At 42.9% G+C, this 24,569-nt stretch overlaps 1 protein-coding gene across 1 annotated transcript in view; it reads left to right on the forward strand.

Moving 5' to 3' along the window:
- Window positions 1-24,569, forward strand: part of Nt5c2 (5'-nucleotidase, cytosolic II) — a 141,038-nt gene that overhangs the window by 52,172 nt on the left and 64,297 nt on the right. Inside the window, exon 2 of the mRNA XM_057777186.1 lies at window positions 23,806-23,925. Coding sequence (XP_057633169.1) covers window positions 23,806-23,925 — 120 coding nt within the window. The remainder of the gene's footprint in view (window positions 1-23,805; window positions 23,926-24,569) is intronic.

A 24,569-nucleotide genomic window follows, 5' to 3' on the forward strand; every position in this document is an offset into this window, starting at 1 on the left:
AAAAAAAGAAGTGTTAATCACATATTCATTTTACTTGAAATTATATCACTAGACAACTTAAATTTTGGAGCTTTGAGATTGTTTCTCTCTTTTCTTATTAAATGATCTTTCTATGAACCAGCACTAAAAAAAAAAAACTAAGTAGAATCTGGGCCACTGAAATGGCTAAGCATGCAAGGAGTTTACCCCCAAGCCTGGTGATCCAAGTTCCAGCTCCCACAACTTGTGTCCCCACAAACATAAACATAACTATGCAATCACTTAAATATTAGGTGGCATTCAAAATGAAGCAAAAACATATGAGATGTTTTATTTATTTTAGCTTCCTGTCTCGTTTTTTGAGACAGGATTTCTCGACACAGCACAAACTGGCCTTGAATTTACAGCAGTGCTCTCTGCTTTTGCCTCCCAAGCAAAAAGTTCCAAGATTACAGGAATGCCACTTCTATTTTTTTTTTTTTTTAATGTTGAAGAATTCTCTCAGGGGCTGGAGATGTAACTCAGTAGAGTGCTTGCCTTGCATCCACAGTGTCCTGGGCTCCATCTTTAGTGCCTACATAGACAAGTTGGGGTGCCAGGCAGTGTTAGCATATGCTTTTAACCCCATCACTTGGAAGGCAGAGACAGGCAGATGTCTGTGAGTTCGAGGCCAGCTTGGTCTATAAAGTGAGTTTAAGAACAGGCTCCAAAGCTACAGAGAAACCTGTTTAGAACCCCCCACCCACAAAAAGATTTGTTTTTATTTTACGTGTATGAGTGTTTACCTGCCTATATACCTGTGTACTATACTCGTGCCTGGTGATCTTGGAGCCCAGATGTTTTCAGGTCCCCTGGAACTGGTGCTACAGTGGTGAGCAGCCATGTGGCTGCTGGGAATCAAACCTGGGATCTCTGGAAGTACGGCAAGGTCTCTTAACCACTGAGCCGTTTCTCCAGCACAAGATCCTGTGTTAGAACAAGAACAAAACAACAACAAATGTTTTCTTGTCAATGAAATCGCAGTTTTATAAGGTGCATTGCATAGATGTAGCAAGGAGACAGGAACACCGATCAACCCAGCTAAACTCAGGGTCTCCCCATTCCTGCCTGAAGTTTATTTGTTGCAGATGTTTGTTTGAGGTCTGAAACAGTCATCATCTCTGTGGCAGGTTTGATTTTATTGGTTGTACTGAAGTTTCTGAGTCACTGCCTGTCTGATAATATCTAGTTGTTATGAAGGAAGGTATGCGTGTAAAGGCGTAGACAGTTCTGGAGTAGAGACCACTCCTTTCCTCGTGTCCCCTAACTTTTCTTGTCATTTAATTCTGCCTCAGTATAACATTAGACCTTTTGTGTCTGTGTCTTTCACTTGGTGTGATGTTTTTAGGTTCCTAGAAAGCCTGTCAAAACTTACTCCTTTTTTGGTTTGTTTTTCTGAGATGGTATAACCGTGTATCACAGGTTGTTTTTCTGAGATGGTATAACCCTATATCATAGGTTATTTCTCTGAGATGGTATAACTGTGTATCACAGGTTGGCCTTGAACCTACAATCTCCTTGGCTTCCCAAATGCTGTAATTATAACCGTGTGCCAGCATACCTGGCTCAATTGTTTTTAATTTTTAATTTTTTCAGACAGCATCTTGTATATGCCTCTGACTAGCTAAGGATGATTTACCCTCTGCTCCCAGGTACCAGGGTTATATTATAGGTGTATGCCACCACACTCAATTTATCATCCAGTTTGTAACATGTATCAAAACTTATATTTATGGCTGAAAAGTTGTATGTGTACACCATTTTTAATTCATTTCTGTGTTAATGGACACCTGAAGATCTATCTGGAACTGGGATTGTTAAATCACATGGTAATTTTGTGTTTAGGTTAAAAAAAAACCCTGCTGATTTGTTTTTTACTGCAATTTGCTATTTTTTTACATTCCCGTCAGCAGTTCATAAGCATAAGGATTCAGATTTATCCACATTTACTAACACTCCTACTTTTCGTGGTTGTTGCTCTCCTTCATTTCTGGTTTTTGAGACAAGAATCTTCCCTGTGTGTAGCCGTGGCTGGCCTTGAACTCAGCAGTTCTCCTGCCTCAGCCTCCCCAGTGATAGGATTATAAATGTGAGGCACCATGCTCATGACACGGTATCTCTGTATGTTTGATCCTGATTCTCTTGTGTCTTCAAGAGTCCTCCTGGGTCTTGTGCACAGCTCTGTAGTCCCAGCTACTTGGAGAGCTGAGATGGAAAGGTGGCAGACTCAGTGCCAGCTTGGGTAACTTACTGAGGTTCTGTCTCAGCAAGGGAGACATTGCAGGGTGTGTGAGGGTATTGGTCAGTAGTAGAGTGCTTGCCTAGCATGCACGAGACCCTAAATTCAATTCACAGTCCTACAAAATAAGTAAGCAAATAAAATAATATATCTCTCTGAAATTCTGAAGCACGTTGGGGTCATTAATCTGGCATGGGCCTAATAGTTGAGACCTAATGTTACCTTTCTTCAGGCTTTACTCAGTATCTCATTTCCTAATAGTTGTGTACCAACTCTGAGAGGATATGGGTAGAAGGTACATTTTTAATCTCTAGAGTCTTCTGTTTGGTGAATGTTCAAGAAATAAAATAATTTTGCTAACAGTTGTAGATCATCTCCCATGTTGTAGATATCCAGTAGAAGTCTCCAACAAACAAATGAGTTACTTTTTATAACTTCATGGGGGTAATTGGCTGGTGAATAATATTTAAATTGTGAATCTGATTCTTGCCACTCCTCTGTTTTATCCTTTGAATTCTTCTCTGGTGTACTGACGGTAGGGCTCCGAGTCATCAGTAGTGCATAGATTTGCTCTTTCTGGGACTGTTATTTGATACTTTTGTTGTATTGGAATATGGAGGATTGAACCTAGGGCCTTGCACATGCTAGACTTGTAGTTGAGAATGGCTTTGAACTTCTGATCTTCATGCCTCCACTTTCTGAGTGCTGGGATTACAGGTGTGCACCAGCATAGCCCTTAAAATTTTTTTTTTTTTTTTGGTTTTTCGAGACAGGGTTTCTCTGTGGTTTTGGAGCCTGTCCTGGAACTAGCTCTTGTAGACCAGGCTGGTCTCGAACTCACAGAGATCCGCCTGCCTCTGCCTCCCGAGTGCTGGGATTAAAGGCGTGCGCCACCACCGCCCGGCAGTCCTTAACATTTAATATTTATTTATTTATGTGCACATGGAGGTCTGGTGACAACTTCGTGTAGTTGGTTCTTTCCTTCCACCATCTAAGTCCCAGGAATTAAAGTCAGGTTGTCAGGGTTGGCAGCCGGCTGGTCCTGCCTGGTTTTGTATGGTGTTTACCTAGCAGGCATGAAGACAGAAGGGTTGGGAGGCAGGGGAGTAGATCTGGGATGGGTGGGGAGAGAATATGATCAAAATACATTGTATGTATGTGTGAAGTTCTCAAAAAAATTAATAAAAATATCCATTTAAAAAATGGCTGAGATCCGTGCATGCTAGGTAAACTTTACCCACTGAGCTGTATCTTCAGCCTTATTTACTTATTTAAAGTTCGTCTTCCAGATTGTCAGCAAATTCTGTGAAGGCAGGCACTCACATCTGTACTGATTAGTGTTAGTTAGGCACAAGGTCAGTACGTAATGCACAGTGAAGAAAGTTTCTGCCAAGAAGTAGAAAAACTGCCAAGTGAGCTGTGAGCACTGCTCATAGTTTGGCTGAATCAAGGCTTATAGTACTTTGTATTAAAACAGTGTTGATCAGATGGTATGGTGGTTTGAATGAAAATGGTCCCTATAGGCTCCCAGGGGCTGGCATTATTTGAAAGGATTAGAATATGTGACCTTGTTAGAGTAGGTTTAGCTTTGTAGGGGTGAGCTTTGAGGTTTCAGAAGTTCAAGCCAGACCCAATGGCTCGCTTGTTCTCTCTCCCTGCTGACTGATGATCTGGATATAGGAGCGCTCCAGCACCAGTCGGATGTGTGAACTGTGCTTCCCACCATGATGATCCTGGACTAAAACTCTGAACTGTAAGCCAGCTCCAACTAAATGTTTTCCTTTCTTAGAGTTGCCTCAGCCTTGGTGTCTAGGAATATGAAAGAATAGAAATCCTAAGGAGGATTGATGGAACGATCATGCAAGTGTTTTAGCTGGAAGTCTGGCGCTTGGCCATCTAAGGCCAAGGTGGAATGGCTTCTTAGACCAAACAGTGCTGAAATTCTCCAACCAATGTCAGGTTAGAGATCCCACTCAAGCCCCTCATGATGGATGCCCCAGCTTCCTTAGTCCTCAGTTACAACCAGCTTAGCTTGGCAGGAGTTCAAGGTCATCCTTGAATTTACAGGAAACCTGGGTTATATGATATGCGTGTGTGCATGTGTGTGTATTTGTGTGTATATATACATGCACACACATACATTTGATTTATGTTAGTATATAGTTCAAGATCCTTTTTTTTTTTTTTTTGAGACAGGGTTTCTCCGTAGTTTTTGGTTCCTGTCCTAGAACTAGCTCTTGTAGACCAGGCTGGCCTCGAACTCACAGAGATCCACCTGCCTCTGCCTCCCGAGTGCTGGGATTAAAGGTGTGTGCCACCACCGCCCGGCTAAGGTCGAGAGAGAAGATTCCTTTTAAATTCTACACAGAATACCTTTATATGAATATTCTGTGTTTTATTTAGTTATGCCCCTTTGGTAGGTATTGAGGCTGATTCTAAATTTATGTTTATATTTTATGTATTTTAATTTTAAAAGTTATTTTCATGTTTTTTATGTGTATGGATGTTTTGCCTGCCTGCATGTCTGTATACTGCATGTGTGTTCTAGGAAGAAAGAGTATTGATTCCCTGGAACTGGAGATGGTTGTGAGCAGCCATATGCGTGCTGGGATTCAAACCCCTGTCCTCTGGAAGAGCATCCAGTGCTCTTCACCACTGAGCCATCTCTCCAACCAAGACATTTTATATACTTTTTTTTCATTTGTTTGTTGTGGTTTTGCTTCTTTGAGACAAGAGTTTCTCTCTATAACCCTAGCTGTCCTGGAACTCACTCTGTAGACTAGGCTGGCCTTGAACTCAGAGATCTGAGTTTGTCTTCTAAGTGCTGGGGATCAAAGGCACACACCACCACTACCCAGCCCTGTAGTGTTTTTTTTTGTTGTTGTTTTGTTTTTGTTTTGTTTTGTTTTTCCAAGACAGGGTTTCTCTGTGTAGCCCTGGCTGTCCTGGGACTTGCTCTGTAGATCAGGCTGGCCTTTAACTCACAGAGAGCCATCTGCCTCTGCTTCTGAGTGCTGGAATTAAAGGTGTGTGCCATTAGGTCTGGCTCTGCTTGGTCCATTTTATATACTTTTAATGTAAAATATGCTCTATAGCCAGGCAACTGTGGAGCATTCCTTTTGTCAGAGCACTCGAGTGGCAGAGGAAGGCAGATATCTCAGAGTTCAAGCTCAGCCTGGTCTACAGAGTGAGTTCCAGGACAGCAAGGGCTTCAGAGAAACTCTGTCTTGAAAAACCAGAAAAAAAAATACACACAGTATTTAAGTGCTTATACACCCAACTCCATATGTTTGTTTAAGTGTGTGGGCATGTAGACCTGTGTGTGTATGTAAGTGTATAGGAATGCAGACCTGTGTGTGTGTGGGGGGGGGAGCGTGCACATGTGTGTTTATGTAAGTGTGTGGGTGTCTAAATAACTAAAAAAATTTGTGTTAGCTTGCACACAGTTGCCATGTAGATGCTGTGAACTGAACTTGGGTCCTCTAGATGAGTAGCAAGGGCTCTTAACTGCTAAACCATCTTTCCAGACCCTCCACAAATTAAAAGAAAAAGTTTCTTAAATGAATATGGGTACCACGTGCAGGCAATGACAGTGGAGGCCAAAGCATCAAATCCCCTGAAACTGGAGTTACAGCCATTATTGAAAGAGCAATCAGTGCTCTTAACTACTGAGCTATCTCCTTAGCCCCTTCCACCAAGTATCTTGAGATAGTCTCACTGAACCTAGGCTAACTAATTGGCTAGATTGGCAGGTCAGGGAGCCCAGAGCATCCTCATGTTTCTACCTCTTGGCCTTGGGATCATAGGCACATACAGCCATCCTGGCTTTTTTATAAAGCATCCTGGAGAGCCAAATTCAGGTCCTCAGGCTTTAGCAGCAACATCACCCCAACCTCCTAGATGTATTATAAAAGCAACACAATGTAGGATAATTTGTGAAGAAGTATAAAGAAAAACCAGACATGATGGCTCATATTTAAAATTCCAGCTGAAGTAGGAGGATTCTTTGAGTTTGAGACTAACCTATGTTAAAGAGTCCAATGAACAAACAGAAAAAGGAAAATAAATAAATAAATAAATACCACCTAGACTCTCGTCATGGAAAGAAGAGCATTGTTTACACATGCAGTTGTTACACGCTTTGTTATCTTCTGAGTGTGCTCTGCATTGTTAACACACAGTTGTTACACGCTTCTTTGTCTTCTGAGTGTGCTCTGCTTTTTCTGTTTTCTGCTGTGCTCACATTACATGTATAGACAGTGAAAAATGTCTTTATTCACAGAACTGGGAGTTTTTTTACTTATTTTGAGACAGGGGCTTACTTTCTAGGCCTGGCTGGCCCAGAACTTGCTCTATAGACCAGGCTGGACTTGAACTTAGAGATCCACCTGCCTCTCCTCCAGAGAGGGATTCAAGGTGTGCACCACCCCAGACCTACAAAACCAGGCTTTATAAAAATTGTATTTGTTTTAAAGGTGTGTTAAACTAACTGCAAACTGTTGTATGTCATTTTCCACTTTGGAAAGTCTAGTAGGTTAGGTGAAAGGTTGGGGGCTTATCCTCAGCTGACCTAGCCCAGTGTGAAAAACCCAGGAGGGAGTAGGTAAAAGCTGGAGTGGAGCCTTACTGAAAGAACTTGGCTGTTCAAGGTGACTGCAAGTTTAGTATGAGTCAATAGTGTGTCTGCCAAGAACTTCTCTTTTTTCCCGTTTCTTCTCCTTCCTCCTTGCTTTCCTTGCTTTTTTCCTCTCCCTCCTTTGCTTCCCTTCTCTCTTCTTTTTTCTTTCTTTCATTAGATTGTTCAGGTTAGCTTCAGATTTTGAGCTCAAGCAATCCTTATGCATGGGTCCCAGCATCTCCACTAGCTAGGACTTCAGCCAAGTCACCACACACATTCAGTGTGCACCGCAAGCCTTACTGCGCAAACGCGAGGCTCCGTTATGAAGTGGAAGCCGTAGTCTTTCTTGATTATGATGCTATTACAAAACCTCGGATTAGTCTTGGATGATACAATCAAAATCAGCCATGCGCCTAAGGCCGTCAAAGATCCAGAGGAAAAATAAAAACAATGGAAGGGATCAAATCAGAGAAGACGTTGGGCAAAGTCCAGGGTCCAAGAGCCATTAGATCAGTTTGATCTCAAAGGCTTCCAGGGCTAGGACTTGGTCTTTGAGATGGAACTCCAAAGCTGCCCAGACTAAGGAATGCAATGTTCTGGACATAGTGGGCTTTCTGTCTTGGATGACTCTTCTTGTGGTGAAGTGCGGTAATGGGTGGCGGTACAACTGCTACTTTTTATTGTTCGCCAAGAGCCAGAAATAAGCCTGGAGTCTTTATTATTTCATTCTATCTGTGTAGTCTTCGATGAGATAATTGGGTGGAGTCAGAGTCCTCGGTCAAGTTCACTCAGTTGGTAAGAGCGAAACTAGGATTTGAACTCATTCTGAAATGACCAAAGCTGGTCCTTTTGGTTACAACGGAGTTGAGTTCAAGGGTCTCTAGAAAGGGTCTGGCCAGAGAGGCCCTCAGGTTCAGCAGTCTACAAGACTAGACAGCTAGACCTAGTGAGGGACACTCTTTCCACCCAAGGGAACGCCTCCGGCAGAGTAGGCGGGGTCACTTAGGTGGGGGCGGGGTAGCCAGCCCTCTGCGGAAGGGCACAGGCAAAACGCCAAGCGGTGATTATCAAAGGAAATGGTTGGGTTCTTTAGGGGCATCACCTCCAGAGCTCAGAAGCCCCGGGGGTTCTGTGGTTGAAGTTCCTCGAGCCCTGTAAGGTGCTGAGGCAGACCCACCCTCCAGAGAGCATCGCCGTGACCAGCTTTTGCGGCACAGCCCGAGTACGGAACAGAGCGCTGGTCCCTGGCCGGGCGCGAGCTGGGGGCGGTGCCGGGGCGGCGGGGGCGGGGAGGGCGCGCGCCGAGGCGGCTGCGGCAGTTGCGCGCTAGGATTGCTGCGGTGCGGCGGGGCCGGTGAGTGCGGCGGCACCGCGGCGGGAGGGAGGGGGGTTGGAGCGGGCGGCGAGCGAGCGGGCTGGGGAGGATGCGCGGCGGAGTGCGCGACCCCGCGGCCCCTGCCGCCCGCCCGGGGCGTCCTTTCCTCAGGGCCCCCACCCGGGCCCAGATCCGCCCGCGCGCCCGCGGCCTCAGCACCCCGGGGTGGCGCACGCCCCTGACCCGGCCGCCCCCGCCCGGCCGCAGCCCCTTCCCCGCGCGGCGGCGACGCCCCCGGCCCACGTCACGCTCGCGCCATTGTTTCCCCGGCGTCGGCTCGCTGGGACCCCGCCTTTCTCGCGGAGCGGGCCAGCGCCGCTCTCCGTCCCCAGTCGTCCCGCTCGGCGGGCAGCCTCGCCTCCGTTCTCGTCGTGGGGCGGGCGCGGGGCTTCTCCCGGGGACTGCGAGCCTGGTAGGGTCTGGACCCAGCCGTGGAATGGCCCACGAGCCAGTTTTGTGCTGTGCAGCACTTCCTGAAACGCTTACAGCGATTGCAAGTCGCCCCCAAAAGACGTTTGGGGGCGGTCTGTCCCTTGCCTTTTTCCTGGGGCCCCCGAAGCCCCGCAGGGCGATATGCCACCTGGGGCCTGTTACTACACCACTTTGGGCTATTGGTTTTGCCTGGCCCTGGCTGTTCAAAGCAGTAGATGAAGGTCTGTGTTGGAGTTGTTCACAGCTGTGCTCTACTACAGCGCTCTGAAATGACTAGTCACTAAACACGATTGCGTGTGTTCCACCACGTCTCTGCCCGCGCCCGTCCACACATTGTTTCATAATGACCACAGGCTATTTATTAAGGAATGTAAATTTCTTAGCTGGCACGTGAAGGGGAAGATGTTAAAACAGTGCCATTAATGGAAGACATAGTGACTACAGGAAAGGCTTCAGTAGTCACCTTAGCATTTTCCATTTGATCCAAATGAAGACATCTGGCCTTGGAGGTTCAGTTCAAGAAGCCAGCTAATTAGAAATTGAAATAGAAGCTTTGAGGGTGTCTTGCAGTGGCAAAGTGATTATTCTGGGCCGTTGATACTTGGATTGATGCTACCACACATACTTTCAAAGAGCATTTCCATTACAGCGTGAATCTGTTCTGTGTATCCTGGTGGCCTCGAACCTGGGATCTTTCTCAGCTTCCCTAAGTGCAGGTGTTAGCAGACTTGTTTCACCATGCATGGGCTTGAAAATTAGTCTTGTTGCTTCACTTTTACCATAAAGCTCAATGAAAGCAAGAAACAAATTAAGTTGGTTGTTGCATTATTCTCAACCTAGAATTTAGAACCAGCTAAACTGTAAAATAAGATGATGACCTTCAAGGCTCTGTTCTATGAAAACGTACAGTCAGCCAGAAGTTTATAACTTCAGTAAGATCAATACAAATACTCAGAGTGCCTGCTGGCCTTACTAGATGAAGAAAGCCAGATTATGGAGTACTGTTACGAGGAGGAGTGTTCTTTTATGTGACAAGACTTTCTGTTGTATGAGGAAAGTAGTGTACAAAATAGGGTATTTAGAAAAAGTTGGTGTGAATGGTGTTATTGCTGTTTATTTGGGGTTTCCATGAGACCCCAAATGTTGTTATGCATTCCAGGTTGTCCTAAAAACCCTGCTTCAGCCTTCAGAGTACTGGGGAACACACTACTTGGCCTGGTCTAAACTGTAGGCTCTCAGTTTGGTGTGGTGGTACACTGGAGAGGCAGCGGCTGGTGGATCTCTGCGTTCAAGGCCAGCCTGGTCTGCATAGCAAGTTCAGGACAGCCAGGGCTACTAGAGACCCTGCCTCAAAAACCAGCAGCAGCAACAACAAACCCAAAAATAATTTTTAAAAGACTCTGTAAGATTGACTTCTCTCTCCACTGGAAATTGAACTTGGGTCAAGTTTAGGCTAGGCAATGCAATCTTCTACTGAACTGTATCCCAGACCTTTTTTGTTTTACTTTGAGATAGAGCCTCATTAAGTGCTCATGGTGTGCTCCTCTCCCCCTGGCCCAGGACCCATCCATACCTTGAATGGACTGTGTGGTTTAGGCTGACCTCCAATTTGGGATCCTTCTACCTCAGCTCTCCAAAGTGCTGGGATTATAGGCATGAGCCATCATGCTTGCCTGGGCTCGAAAAAAAGAGAGGTTGTGTGCTACTGCTTCACTCTTTCCAAAAAGCTTAACTCAGTTAAAGCAAAACAAAAAAAACCAGCCTGCCTAAATCTTATGGCATTTATGTTTAATGCTATTTGTTTCTAGCTTTATGAGATAAGGTCTCACTTTGAGGCCGACCTGCGTAAGCTTCTCAAGTGAGCCACCATGGGTGTTCTCAGATCTCATTAGTGAGGATTGCTGTGTACATATTGCCACTGTGCTGTCCATGTTTCTAGGGATTTTCAGTTGTGATGCTTTGTAGCAGGCCTTTCTGCACTGCAGTAGGCAGCGCCTGGCATGCGTGCTTTTAGTAAATTTTTGTTGACATGATGCTTTTATGACAACATCTAACAGGAAATGTTAACTACTAAGGCATATGTTAGGTGACGTGTGAGTAGCAAACACTACTCTAAGCCAGGAGAAGGCCTTGTGTATACATTTTAAGGGCAGTATTACGAGATAAAGCCAGAATGTTCTGGTAAGCTCTTTATAAGATAATGCTACTTGGATTCTTTGAAGCTAGAGCAGAATGAATAAAGAGAATCATGTATTTATTTATTGGTTTAGGTTGAGTTTTTTAGGTCAAACCCAGGAAGTTAATTTGATCAAATGAAGTTGGTAACAGATTGCCATAGAGTGCTAAAATCTTGTCATTTGACCCACTAAGTACTTTTTTATTAGATTTATTCATCTTTTGTGTGTGTTTTGCCTGTGTGTGTGTGTGCCTGGTGCCTATCAGTATCAAAAGAGGGCATTGGGTCTGGAGCTGGAGTTGCATATGGTGGTGAGCCAGCATGTGGGAGCTGGGACCTAAACTCCAGTTCTCCCGAAGAGCAGCAAATGTGCTTATTCACTCAGCTGCCTCTCCAGCCCCACTAAGTCATAAAAGATTTATCTTTTGAAGGGGTGAAAGGGAAGGGGGCTTGAAACGGGGATCTCACTGTTTCTTAAGCAGGTCTGGAACTCAGTTCAGGCTAGCCTCCAACCTTCTAGTCTCCTTCTTCAACCTCTGCAGGGTTGGAATTACAGGTGAGGGCCAGTATGCCCTGTTTTATGTAACTATTTATTGAAATTTGATTGCATCCTATGGTGATTGTTTGCCAAGGTTTTCAGAAAATAGCTAGCAACAATAAAAACCCAACAGCAGTAAATCCTCTAGTAGTAGGATAGATAGCAAAAATACTCCCCCTTTTTATGCTGAGTACAGAAACAGAAAGATGAAGTTGATTTGGAGATGAGTGAATGATTTGTTCTACCATTTGTGTGGCTTTGTTGGCTGGGAACTATTACCAGGAATGTCACACGAAATAGCCAGTGTGACAGGATCTACTTGGGAAATCTGGCACCTGAAACTTAATGTCTTTAAAAAAAAAGTGAGGCCAGCAATGGTGAAAGCAGAAAGATCAGGAGCTTAAGGTCATTGGCTACACATGGAGTTCAAGGCCAGCCTAGGATCCATGAGACCACATCTCAAAAAACAAACAATAATTTATTTAACTAGTTTCTTTTTTGTTGAGAATTTTATACATGAGTACTATATATAATCTTCCTACTTTAACCCCTCCACACCTCCAGTGCACCACCTTTCTCAAATTCATAGTCTCTTTTTTATTATTGTTACATATATGTGTTCCTAACAAATTTATAAATATAACCTGGTGAGTTCATTTAGTATTGCTGATATCTGTATATATTTAGAGCTGACTACTTGGAATTGAATAACCTGTCAGGGAGCTCATCCCTAAAGAAGACTGATTCTGACTTTCTTAGCAACTATTAATTCCCTATAGCTCCTCATATTGGAGTGGGCCTTGTGAGATTTCCCCATCCATGTTGGTATGTCAGTTGATAGTGATATTTTTTTCAGGTCTTGTTTAGGCAGCCATATTGTTGAGTGTCCATGGGTGCAGCATCCCTGTCACATGTAAACAGACACTGTCTCACAGCAGACATGGTGATGCTTTGGCTCAGAGTTCCTCTTCTTCCACACTTCCTCTGAACCTTAGGTGTAGGGGTTGTGTTGTAGATCTGTTAGTTGGGCTGAGAGAGAGAGAGAGAGAGAGAGAGAGAGAGAGAGAGAGAGAGAGAGAGAGAGAGAGAGAGAGAAAATGGAGGATGTGTTCTTGAGGAGGGTGAGAACTACACTACCTGTTAGAATAAGGACAAGTGTTTAGAGTGCAGTTAGAAGTTACACTGTTTAGGAATTGGCAGGAATAGGGTCCCCTCTAGGTTCCGTGTCCTCCCCAGCCACAGCTACTTAGCTAGGATTACAGTGCCAAGCATGAATTCCCTCCCGTTGAGTGGCCGGAAGTCTAGTTAGAAAGCTGTTGATTACTTCCAGGATGTAAGTGCCTCTATTGCATCTTTAGGGATGTCTTGTCAGTTTGGTCATTGTCGTGGTTCATAAGCATTACAGCTTGTTAGGACTGTTGATGCTTTTCTCTCTTGGCAGCTTGCATTACTTCTTCAGATGCTATAAGAGCTAGTCCTTGGGGAGGAGACTAGATCATTTCTCTGTCAGGTCCTCCAAGTCCTCTAGCTGAAGTATGTCATGTCTTCAGCAATAGGGTCTTACCTTCAGTTTTTGGGAGGCTCTCAAGGGCATTGGCAATAGCTTTATTTTGGGGGTCTCTTAGGCTTCTCTGACAATTTTAAGATTTATTTATGTATATGAGTGCTCTACTTGCATGTATCCTTGCAGGCCAGAAGAGGGCGTCAGATTCTATTATATACAGATGGTTGTAAACCACCATTGGTTGCTGGGAGTTGAACTCAGATCCTCTGGAAGAGCAGCCAGTGAGTGCTCTTAACTGCTGAGCCATCCCTCCAACCCCCTCCCCCAATACACTACTTTAAAGGAAGTTGCCTATACCTGGTACTAGGGTTTTGTTAGATAGTCTATAGGCTTTTAGGGAGAAATACATATTTTTAAAGTTCCTTGTTTTAGTTGCTGGAACATCTAATATGTAATGTCTTACTGTGGTACTGGAAGCTTGTGTATGCTAGGCAGGGGCTCTACCACTGAACATATTCTCAGCCTCCCCTCCCCAAATGTTTTGTTTTGATAAAGCGTTCCACAAGTTGTCCAGGCTGGCCTAGAAATTGCCCTGTAACCCAGGCCAACCTTGAACTTAGAGTCTGCCTGCTTTCAGCCTCCAGAATAGCTGGGATTATAGGTCTTTGCCCACCAGACTCAACTTAAAATTTTTCTTCCCTTGGGGCAGAGAGGTGGCTCAGCAGGTAAAGGCAGAAGTCTTGCAAGCTTGGCATCCTGAGTTTGATCCCTGTGGTTGACAGTGGAAAAAGAGAATTAATTCCACAAGTTATCCTCCAAGGCCCATGTTCATCTGTGGCACCGATGCCCCCTCCCCGCGATAATAAATGTAATAAAATTGTTTTTGCTTCCCTCTCTTTTTTTTTTTCTGGTTTTTCGAGACAGAGTTTCTCTGTGGTTTTGGAGCCTGTCCTGGAACTAGCTCTTGTAGACCAGGCTGGTCTCGAACTCACAGAGATCCGCCTGCCTCTGCCTCCCAAGTGCTGGGATTAAAGGCGTGCGCCACCACCGCCGGGCCCGCCTCCCTCTCTTTTTATTTTTTCTTTTTTGCTTAAATTACATTTTATTTACTGTGTGTAAACACACACCCACATGCATGCACATGCAGGAACATGCCTTTGTTTACACATAGGATAGGACAGAGGACAGCTTGTGGGTATTGGTTCTCTTCTTCCACCATGAGGGACCCAGAGATTGAACTCAGGTCATAAGGCTTGGTGGCAAACACCTTTATCTGCAGAGTAATCTGGATGCCCCTGTTCTGTTTTGCTTTTTTGAGATATGGTTTTTAATGGTAGCCCTGGCTAGTCTGGAATTCACCATGTAAAGTAGTCAGCCTCTCATTTGAAGTGATCCTCACGGCTGGCCTCCAATTCCAGGTAATCCTCCTGTCTTTGCTTCCAAGTGCTGGGATTCCAGGAGTGCCACTAAACCCCTCCCTATTTTTTTTCTTTTAAACAATTTTCTCCTTGATCCTCTAACTGGAAAACTTACTCAATTTTCTGTCATTGATTGCTTTGTTTTGTTTTTGAGACAGATTCTTAAGGAACCCAGCCTGGCACACATGACCTTAAACTCCTGTTTCTTCTTCCTCTGTCTTCCTAGTACTGGGCTCAGTGTGTCACTACACCCAGCTTCTAGTGCTGATTTCTAAGTCTTTCAGTTGTGTTGCCAATAGCTCTTGTGTGGTTTTCATTATTTTTTCTTCTGTGCATCAGTTTACATTTTTATCCAAATTTTTTTACTTGAAAGTTTTAATTCTTTTTTTTTTAAATATTTATTTATTTATTATGTATACAATATTCTGTCTGTATGCCTGAAGGCCAGAAGAGGGCGCCAGACCTCTTTTTACAGATGGTTGTGAGCCACCATGTGGTTGCTGGGAATTGAACTCAGGACCTTTGGAAGAGCACACAATGCTCTTAACCACTGAGCCATCTCTCCAGCCCGAAAGTTTTAATTCTATAGAAAATTATTGATGGTCTAATAAATTCTTTTATATCTTTCACCTGGATTTACCAGTAATCAACAATGGCTATCTTACTTTATATTGTTGCATATAATTTGAACTTTTTTTTTTTACATTTTTTTATTTTGTGTGTGAGGGAAGTGCATGTGTGCCTCTGGGGGTGTGTGTAGAGGTCTCTTCTTCAGTCATGTGGGTTCTGGGGATCAAATGCAGGTTGTCATGCTTGGTAGCAGATCCCTTGCCTTTACTATTGAGCCATTGGCTTTACTTACAATGTTTTAAATCTAGAACCACTTAAAAATAAGTTATAAGCATAAAGGCATTTCATTCTTTAGAATTTTGATTTGAATAACATAAGAAGAGTGCCCTACAAAACTACAGTACTATTATCACTTTTTAAAAGTAACGCAATGGGAGGAGTGTGGAAGGGGAGAGGGGAGGAAAGAAGGGCATGGGGGAAAATGTGTAGCTCAACTAAAAACAAAAAAGTAAAATTAAAAAAATAATGTAACTTTGGACTGGAGAGATGGCTCAGTGGTTAAGAGCACTAGTGGTTCTCCCAAAGGACCTGGGTTCAGTTCCCAGCACCTCCATGTTTGCATACAACTATCTCTAACTCTAGTTCCAATGGAGCTGATATACTCTTCTCACCTCTTCAGGTAGTAATGATGCACATGGTGCAGATATATGCACATAAAACACCTATACACATACATAAAAATTTTGAAGATGAGTATAACATTACTATCTGATTTTCAGGTAATGTTGAAAATTTCTTGGTGCTGGAATTGTATACGGCTCCATGGTGGAGTGTTTGCTTGGTGTGTATAAGATCCTGGCTTGGAGCTCAACATACAAAACTAAACAAACATAAAACTCAAAACATCATATCTTAGTAATGACCTGTATGGTTAATTCTTGTTTCTAGTGCTGGTTTGGAACTTTTTTGTGTTGGGTTGTTGTCTGTTGTAACATGAGGGCCTTGCTTGTTGGGGTTTCTGTTCTGCCAAATTCCCACAGTCAGTAAGCCCCAAAGAAAATCACACAGTAGTCTCCATAAGTTGTAAACTGATTGGCCCATTAGCTTAGGTTTCTTATTAGCTCTTATAACATATTAACCCATTATCCTTATCTATGTTAGCCACATAACTGGATACCTTTCTCAGCGTGGTAGGACACATCTTGCTTCTTTGGTGGTCTGGCAGGACTGGGAGGAAATGGCTTCCTCTTTCTCAGCATTCTTCTGTTCTCATCACCCTGCAACTTTACTTCCTGTTTGGTTGTCCCACCTATACTTCCTGCCTGGCCAATCAGCATTTATTGAAAACATGATTGACAGAATACAGACAATTTTCCCAGTCTGTAATTGGAATCAAGGTCACACTGTATTTCCCAGGTTGACAATTCTGCTTTTGCTTCTTAAGTTGCTTGGTACTGTAAGTGATGTCACTCTTCTGTCTCCTAGTCCAGGATTTAGTAATTAATTGTACTTTATACCCTTTAGGGTTTTTGTGTGTGTGCGCGCATGCGCTGGGAATTGAACCTAGGGCTTTAGACTCTTACCACTGAGCCCCCTCCCCCGCATTTACTTTTGAGGTACAACTCTCCAGCTTTTTATTGTTTATTGTTTTTTGTTTTTTTTTAATGTATATTTTGAGTATAGCTTAGTTTTGTTGAATGTCTTTCAGTTTGGATTTGTTCAATAATTTCCTTATGTTTTGATTTAGGTTAAATGTATATGTTTGGAATAAATGAGCTGTTAATGGAGTTATGGACTGTGTTTTTTTCTCTATCTTTTTTGTCTTTTAAAAGTTTTTTCAATTTTGCCCTCTTTCTTAAATTTATAGACAATGCTCACCTTTTCCTGCTTTGTCTGTCTTTAACATGGCACTTGAGTAGCATTTATTTTCTACCTTCTCTTTCTACTGTTGTTTGTCATAAAACTACACTGTGAGCTAATAGAGACAAGATAGGTTCATTATAATCTTAACATGCAGAATGTGGAATGTGAAAGATCTGATTTGTTTTTTATTTATATTATTAATATTATATTGAGACAGGGTCTCATGCAACCCAGGCTGTCTTCAAATTACATAGCCAAAGATGACCTGAAATTTCTCACTCTCCCTCTGAGTGGTGGGATTGCAGGCTGCAGCACCATGCCTGGTGTGGCACATTGGACACAGGGCTTCTATGCATGCAGGGCAAGCACTCTACTAGCTCCACCATCTTCAGCCCCCAATTTCTTCTTACTCTTTTCTGTGGTGTTGGAGACTGAACTTCCCAGGTTGTGCGTGGGAGGTGAGCACATGCTCTACCCTGGAGTTGCACACTATTTACTTATTTATTATGACAAAGTTTCATGCAACCCAGATTTGCTGGGAACTCCCTGTGTAGCTGAAGATGACCTTGAATTCCTAAACTTGCTTCCACCCTGTTTGGATTACAGGCATCTGCCGAGTCAGGAGTCGCCATGATTCTCCCACTCCAGACAGACGCAGGTTAAGATCTTTCCTGGTAAGCCAGCTCATGGTACTACACAAAATATTAGAAATGGGTTAGATCAATATGTAAGAGCTAGCCAATAAGAGGCCGGAACTAATGGGCCAGGCAGTTTTTTTATTAATTAACCAATGAAAGCAACAGATTAATACAAGACCCACCTCCATCAGGCATCCATCACTACACCCAATTTATGTGATGTTGGGGTTCGAACCCAAGGCCTCATGCTTGCTAGATAAGCATTCTAACTGAACTGCACCTTAGACCCATTTTATTTTTTGTTTTGTGTTTGTTCAATTTATGTTTATTTTTGTGCGTGTATGAGCTTGTGGAGGTCAGAAGACAACTTAGGGTGTCATTTTCAGAAATGTCATCTACCTCTTTGAAACAGGGTCTCTTGTTGGGCTCTGTCCAGTAGGCACTGGGAGTTCAGCTTAGGTCATGCTCTGGAGGAAAGGTCTTCATGGTGTGTAGGTAAGCACTGTACTGACTGAGCTGTCTTCCTCCCTCTGGTTTGCTTTTGAGGTGGATTTTATGAATTAGTTCTTGAAATAGTTGTGCTTATGGATAGTAGATTAAATTTAATTTACTTAAATTGACATGGAAGATTTATTATATGCTGAGAACCTTTGGCATGTGATGGGAATCGTGAAGTTTTGGGCCTGGAAGTAGAAGTTGACTAGACATTTTTCTAAGCATGAAGTGCTTTCTGAAGAGGTATTAAAGCATTGTGGGTTCAAGTGTTTCTGCATGCTAGTCACTATTCTTCACACCTTACACTTCTTTTTTTTTTTTTTTTTTTGTTTTAAACAGAACTTGCCTCAAGTTTATTTGTAAAAACAGCATAAGGTCCTGAACATCTGCAAATACTGTGTAGGTGTTCACACCAGTCCATCTGTCTTCACATTGGCAGACTGAGACCTTTTTTTATGGGGCCTTCACAGGGGCCTGGGCACCTTTGGGAGCCTGAGCTGCAGCTGAGGCCTCTGCCTTGGCTTGAACCTTGGGCTTTGTTTTTTGGAGCCTACGACCCCTGGGCATGTAGCTTCTAATCCGCTTTCCAAGCTTGGGGTGAGCAATTAAAGCCAGAAGGGTGAGTTTGTGGCTGGGGCCCTTTGGCACCTTGGGCTTCACCAGGGCCTTGATGGCCTCCACACGTGCTCTCATGGCCTTTGCATTATTTGCCTGCATCTTCTTCAGGCCTTTCTTGTTGTGCTTCTTGGCAAAGCGCATGTTCCTCAGGAACTTGGGGTCAACCCCCTTGAGAGATTCGTATCTTTGTGACCGGGGTTTCTTGATGCGTTTCTGTGCCATTTCCGGGACTGGTTGTGTGTGGTGTGGTTCTTGGACTTGGTCATGGCTTCGGAAGAGAAAGAGCACACTTCTTTTTTAGAGACAGAGTCTCATGTATTCCAGGCTGGCCTCAAACTTGCTATGAAGCTGTGGTTAGCTGTGAATTCCCTGTCTTCCTGCTGTTACTGCAGGTCAATACGCCCTGATAAATTTGTTTCCAGCTAGAATTTCAGAGCACAGATAGGAAAAGGCTGTTGCTTGAGACAGAAAAACAAATTGTCAAGGCAGCAGGTACTGCATTCTCTCTGGACACAGGCTTCTCAGCTTTGCTATTTTCCACCAGAGAACAAGGAACCTTTTGTTCTAAAGCCTCATGTTGAAAGGTTAGCAAAATATTATTACATTAATCAAGCCAGAATTTGTATACATTTGTGAATCAAGGGTAAGACTTTTACAGTTAGAGCATTAAAAGGAACGTGGGCAGTATTTTTGGGTTTCAGGCTTGTATACAAATTAGCTTTTGAAACACAGAACTTGAAATGTAGAGGTTTAGTAGTTCATTTATTTTACATATTTGCTTGTGTACATTGTGTGTGTGTGTGTGTGTGTACTGAGACAGCTATTAGAAACAGGATCTTTCACTGTAGCTCAAGCTATTCTGGAATTCACTATGTAGCCTAAGGCTGGTCTTGAACTTTGGCAATCTTCCTGCCTCAGCCTCCCAAATGCTGGTATTACAAGTATGAACTACCATGCCTATATATGGGAGGGGATGCATGTAGTTCTGTCTGTGTACAAAGTTTACTGTGCATGATGTTTGGAATAGTCCTGAAAGTAGAGTTTCAGCATCATGGGGTTGAAAGAGACAGACAGAGACAGGTATTGAGAGACTGATGATCAAAGGCATACTTAGCATTTGGAAGTGTTATAAACAAAAACATGAGTCATGTTCCCACCCCCTTGGAATTAACCATCCCTTTAGTATGCAGATACGTGTGTATTGGTGTTTGTGTGTGTGTGTGTTTGTGTGCTTGTGTGTGTGTGTGCTGTATGTGAAGGTGAAGAGGGTATCACATCCCCTAATGTGGAGCACGGGGGTGGTGAGCTGCCTGATTTGGGAACTGTAGTCAAGAACAGAAATTGCTCTTAGTCACAGTGATTAAAAACAAACAAACAATCTTTTGAGTGTTGGCTTTGACAACAATTTATTGTACAATTTGGGGCAAATGGTATGAATATTTACGGATTAAAAAATGAATTGAATGAAAGGATGTCAGTGGTAGAGTGCTTTGCATAGCATATTCCTGGCTCAAGGGTCAGTCCCCAACACTAAAACAGAAAAAGGTGTAGGGGTGCAAAAAGCCGTTGGTCATGACTTAGGTACAATTTAAAAAATTTTTTTTGAACTTGATTTTTCATGATATCGGGATTGAACCCAAGGCCATAAGTGTTCTAGGCAAGTGCTTTTCCATGGAGCCTTCTCTGGTCCCACCCTGTTAATTATGCTTTTAAAAAAATTATAAGGGGCGTGAGAGATGCCTTAACAGTTGAGAGCATTGGCTGCTCTTCCAGAGAATATGGGTTTGATCCCAGTACCCACATAGTGGTTTACTTTGTCTGTAACACAGTCCAGGGGATCTGATGCTCTCTTCTGGTTTATGAGAGCACTAGACATGTCTGTGGTACACAGACATACCTGCAGTCCATACACCCATGTGTTATTGTGCATGATGTCTGTGTGGGTGTGCATACCATGGCACATATGTGGCACTGAAGACAGCTTTGCAGCCAGCTCTCCTACCTCTATGTGGGTTCTGGGAATCAAATTCAAGTTGCCAGGCTTGTGTACCAAGTGCCTTTAACCCACTGAGCCATCTTGCTGGCCTTAATCCCACTTTTTGAGGCAAGGTCTGTTGGCCAGGCTGGTTTGAAACTCACTATGTAACCCAAGTTGGCCTCCAACTTGCAGAAACAATGCTATTCTTAACCTCCCAAGTTCATTATATGTTTTATTCGCCATACCACTTGACATGAGCTTTTGAAAGATTCAAAGTTGAGACATTTAGTAGTTTTGATATAACAGTTTTTATGAGTTTTTTCTGCAAAATTGGCATTCTTTCATCTTAAAATACTTTAGATGCATATTTCCTTCTGTAGTTACTTTTGTGATAACAAGGAACAAAAGCTGTAACATATCTTAAAAACAATAAGCTTAGCCAATTTAGTATTGAATCCTTATGGAGAGGCTGAGGCAAGGGATTCACAGCCGAGTCAGAAGAGGGTTGGGTTGAGTGGTGCCTAGCATAGGGTAAGGCCTGAGGTTCAGTTCCGAGGGTGAGGGGAAGATGTTCTAGAGCCAGGCCACATGCTCGTGTCCATCCAGTCCAAGCTCCAGGCTGAAGCAGGAAGTTCAGACTGCATTTTGAGGCCAGCAAGGACACTATAGAGAGACTCTTAGAACAAAGAAAAGGCTATAGTGTATTTTAAAAAGTTGTAGGGCTATTTCAAAATGTTCTTTAAGTTGTAAGTGAGACTTTTAACTACCGATATGAGTTTTTTAATATTTGTAAATGAATGAAAGAAAATTCACATCTAATTTTTCTGATTTTTAAGGGAATGTATTATATATAAGTTGATTTGCAGATACATTAAGGGAGACCCGTAATGATAAAATCAGCTGGGTAACCACTATGCTTCCTAGGCTTTTACTTGGCCATCTGTCAAAGGCTAGCGTTAATCAAGGACTGTATAAAATGCAGCAGCTCAGTACAATACAGACATGTAAGTGGAGGGCATAGCATTAACTTCATTTTTCATAAATTACTTAATATAGGTAGTATATAAACTTTAATATGTATAAATAAAAGAGGTATTAAGGGCAAAATCACCTCTGGACTGCTGAGATTATTTAGATTCCCCTTCCCACTTTTAGTTTCACAGCGGTATTTTCAGAATGGAGATCGTTGATTATAAGAAGTGCTAAATTCCAAGTTTTTATTTCTGATACATTAAAGTTGGGTTTTTTGTTTGTTTCCTTGTTTTGTTTTTCGAGACCAGATTTCTGTGTGTAGCCTTGACAGTCTTGGAACTCACCCTGTAGACCAGCTGGCCTTGAATTTACAGAGCTCCACCTGCCTCTGCCTTCCAAGTGCTTGGATCAAAGCTGTGTGCCACCACCGTCCAGTTTCAAAATAAAGTGGGTTTTTTTGTTTTTTGTTTTTTGGGTTTTTTTTTTTGGTTTTTTCGAGACATGGTTTCTCTGTAGCTTTGGAGCCTGTCCTGGAACTAGCTCTTGTAGACCAGGCTGGCCTCGAACTCACAGAGATCCGCCTGCCTCTGCCTCCCGAGTGCTGGGATTAAAGGCGTGCGCCACCACCGCCCGGCTGAAATAAAGTTTTTTTAAAATTAAATTTTTATTAGATTTATTCATTTTTCTGTGCATGTATGTATGTGTACCACATGTGTGCTTGGTGCCTGAGGAGGTCACAAGAGAGACTGGGTCCTCCAGACTGGAGTTATGAGTGGTTGAGAATCATGTGGGAGACTAGGAATTGAACCTGGGTCCTCTGGAAGAGCTACAATTGCTCTCAGCTACTAAACTATCTCTCCAGCCCTCCAAAATTAAATTTTAATGTAAAATAGTGACTTCATTTTTAATAATTGTTATGATCCTTTTGTCTGTGTTGGAAAGTATTCCATTATTTGACTAACACTCCTGTGCAACACTTGCCTGATAAGATTATACTACATACTGTTAAAGTTCTCACTTCTTGCCACCACTGACCCACTTAAATAAAAGTGACTCTCCCCTTTTCAGAAATTATCTGTTGGGGATGGGACTTCATGCCCATTTTCCTCCTCCATGATGGGGTTGCATCTGGCTTAAGCTTGGGAAGGCTTTGGGTGTTCTGTCAGCCTGAGAGTCCTTCCGTTTAGCTTGTTTTGCTCTGTCCAGAAACCACTTTTTAAAAGTCATCCTTGGCTCTGGTTCTTAGTGTTTCCACCCCCTCTTCCACAATGACCCCTGGACCTTGGGAGGATTGTGACACAGATGTTTCATATGTGGCAGAGTACTTTGCAGTCTGTTACTTGCACTTTGGCTCATTTTGGGTCTAAGTTAATGTCTGGCTACTGCAAGAAGTTGTTTCTCTGCGGAAGGTTGAGAGACGCACTAATTTGAGTATAGCAGTAAGTCACTATGTGTTGGCTTGACACCATGCTCGTTTAGCAGAATAATGTAGTATGTTCTCTCCTAGGACCTGCGACCTGTCTAGTCTCTTGAGAGGCTCTTGGGCAGCTATACCATTGTAAAGTTCTATATACAGCAAGGACTACCCTTACATAATCTCGTATATAATCTTGAATGGTGGATTTCATGCAGGCCCTAAATCTTCCCTCCATGAAGGAATGTTAATTGGCCTGATCTCTTGTTGGTCTTCAGAGTGGGAGATACTACAGCTGCACTGCTTCATTAAGGCAATGCTAGAATGTTATATTCTAGATGTTTTCACAAACATGGGTATTTTAATAAAAGTGTAACTCAGTTTTGGAATATTTGCTTAGTTGTGTGAAGCTTTGGGTTTGATCTCCACAGTAGTAAAAACACAGTAAAATGAACAAGTGAAAACTTCAAGAAAGTAAAATAGCCTACTTGTCAAAGTACTTAATGCAGAGATACTCAGTTCTCTGCTTTGCTCCCGATGGATGTTTTTCCTGATGGGATGAAAATCGCACCTTTTTTTTTCTTTTCTTTTTTCTCTTTTTGTCTTTTTTGAGACGGGTTCTTTGTGTAGCTCTGGCTATCCTGGAACTTTCTCTGTAGACCAGTCTGGTCTCAAACTCACAGAAATCATCCTGTCTCTGCCTTCTGAGTGTGGGATTAAAGGTATGCATCTTACAGCTATAGTTTGAGGCAGAGGCAGGCGGATCTCTGTGAGTTCGAGACCAGCCTGGTCTACAAGAGCTAGTTCCAGGACAGGCTCCAAAACCACAGAGAAACCCTGTCTTGAAAAACCAAAAAAAAAAAAAAAAAAAAAACTTTTTAAATGGCATGTTAGTATACCAGTGTCAATAACTACTAAATTGTTGATTTTCTCTTTTAGAATTCATTATACAAATAAAATGACAACTTCCTGGAGTGATCGATTACAGAATGCAGCGGATGTACCTGCTAACATGGATAAACATGCCTTGAAAAAGTATCGACGAGAAGCCTATCACCGGTAAGAGAGTGCCATCCTCAGCATTTCTAGGAAGACTGTACTTTCTGTTCTTGCTCTTCAGGTGATGGAATTCATATACAGAGATGTTCAGTATTTAATAGAGCATATACCTAGTGGTTCAAACCTAGTGACATTCAGGATTTTACCTATAGCACACTGTATGCTATTTATAACTACTGGTAAAAATCCTGAGGAAAGTCTTTATTTGCTAGACAATTGCACCTAGGTAATTGGATTGAAATTTCCTTTTCTCTCTCATCTTGGTCGTCTCGCATAGTCCAGGTTGGCACTGAACTCATGAGAGTCCTCCTGCTTCCACTTGTCAAGTGCTGTGAATACAGATGTGCACCACTGTATCCACATTTCTTCCTTTTTTAAAAGATGGGGTCTTGGTGTGTCGCCCAGCTGGCCGTGAATACATAGACCCAAGTGCTCGTCCATTCTCACCTTCCAAGTAGCTGGAGAATAGGCACATGCCATCATGCCTCGCTAAGACTGACACTAGTTTTTAAACTTATTTATGATGATGGTGATGATGTGTGGGCGTGTGCCTGTGTGCATGTATGTGTCCATGCCACAGTACACATGTAGAAGTTAGAGGACAATCTGTGACATCTGTTCCCTTCTTTATGTGGCATCTGGGA

Source organism: Chionomys nivalis, chromosome 8, assembly GCF_950005125.1.
Source record: "Chionomys nivalis chromosome 8, mChiNiv1.1, whole genome shotgun sequence".
In the NCBI taxonomy this organism is placed as follows: domain Eukaryota; kingdom Metazoa; phylum Chordata; class Mammalia; order Rodentia; family Cricetidae; genus Chionomys; species Chionomys nivalis.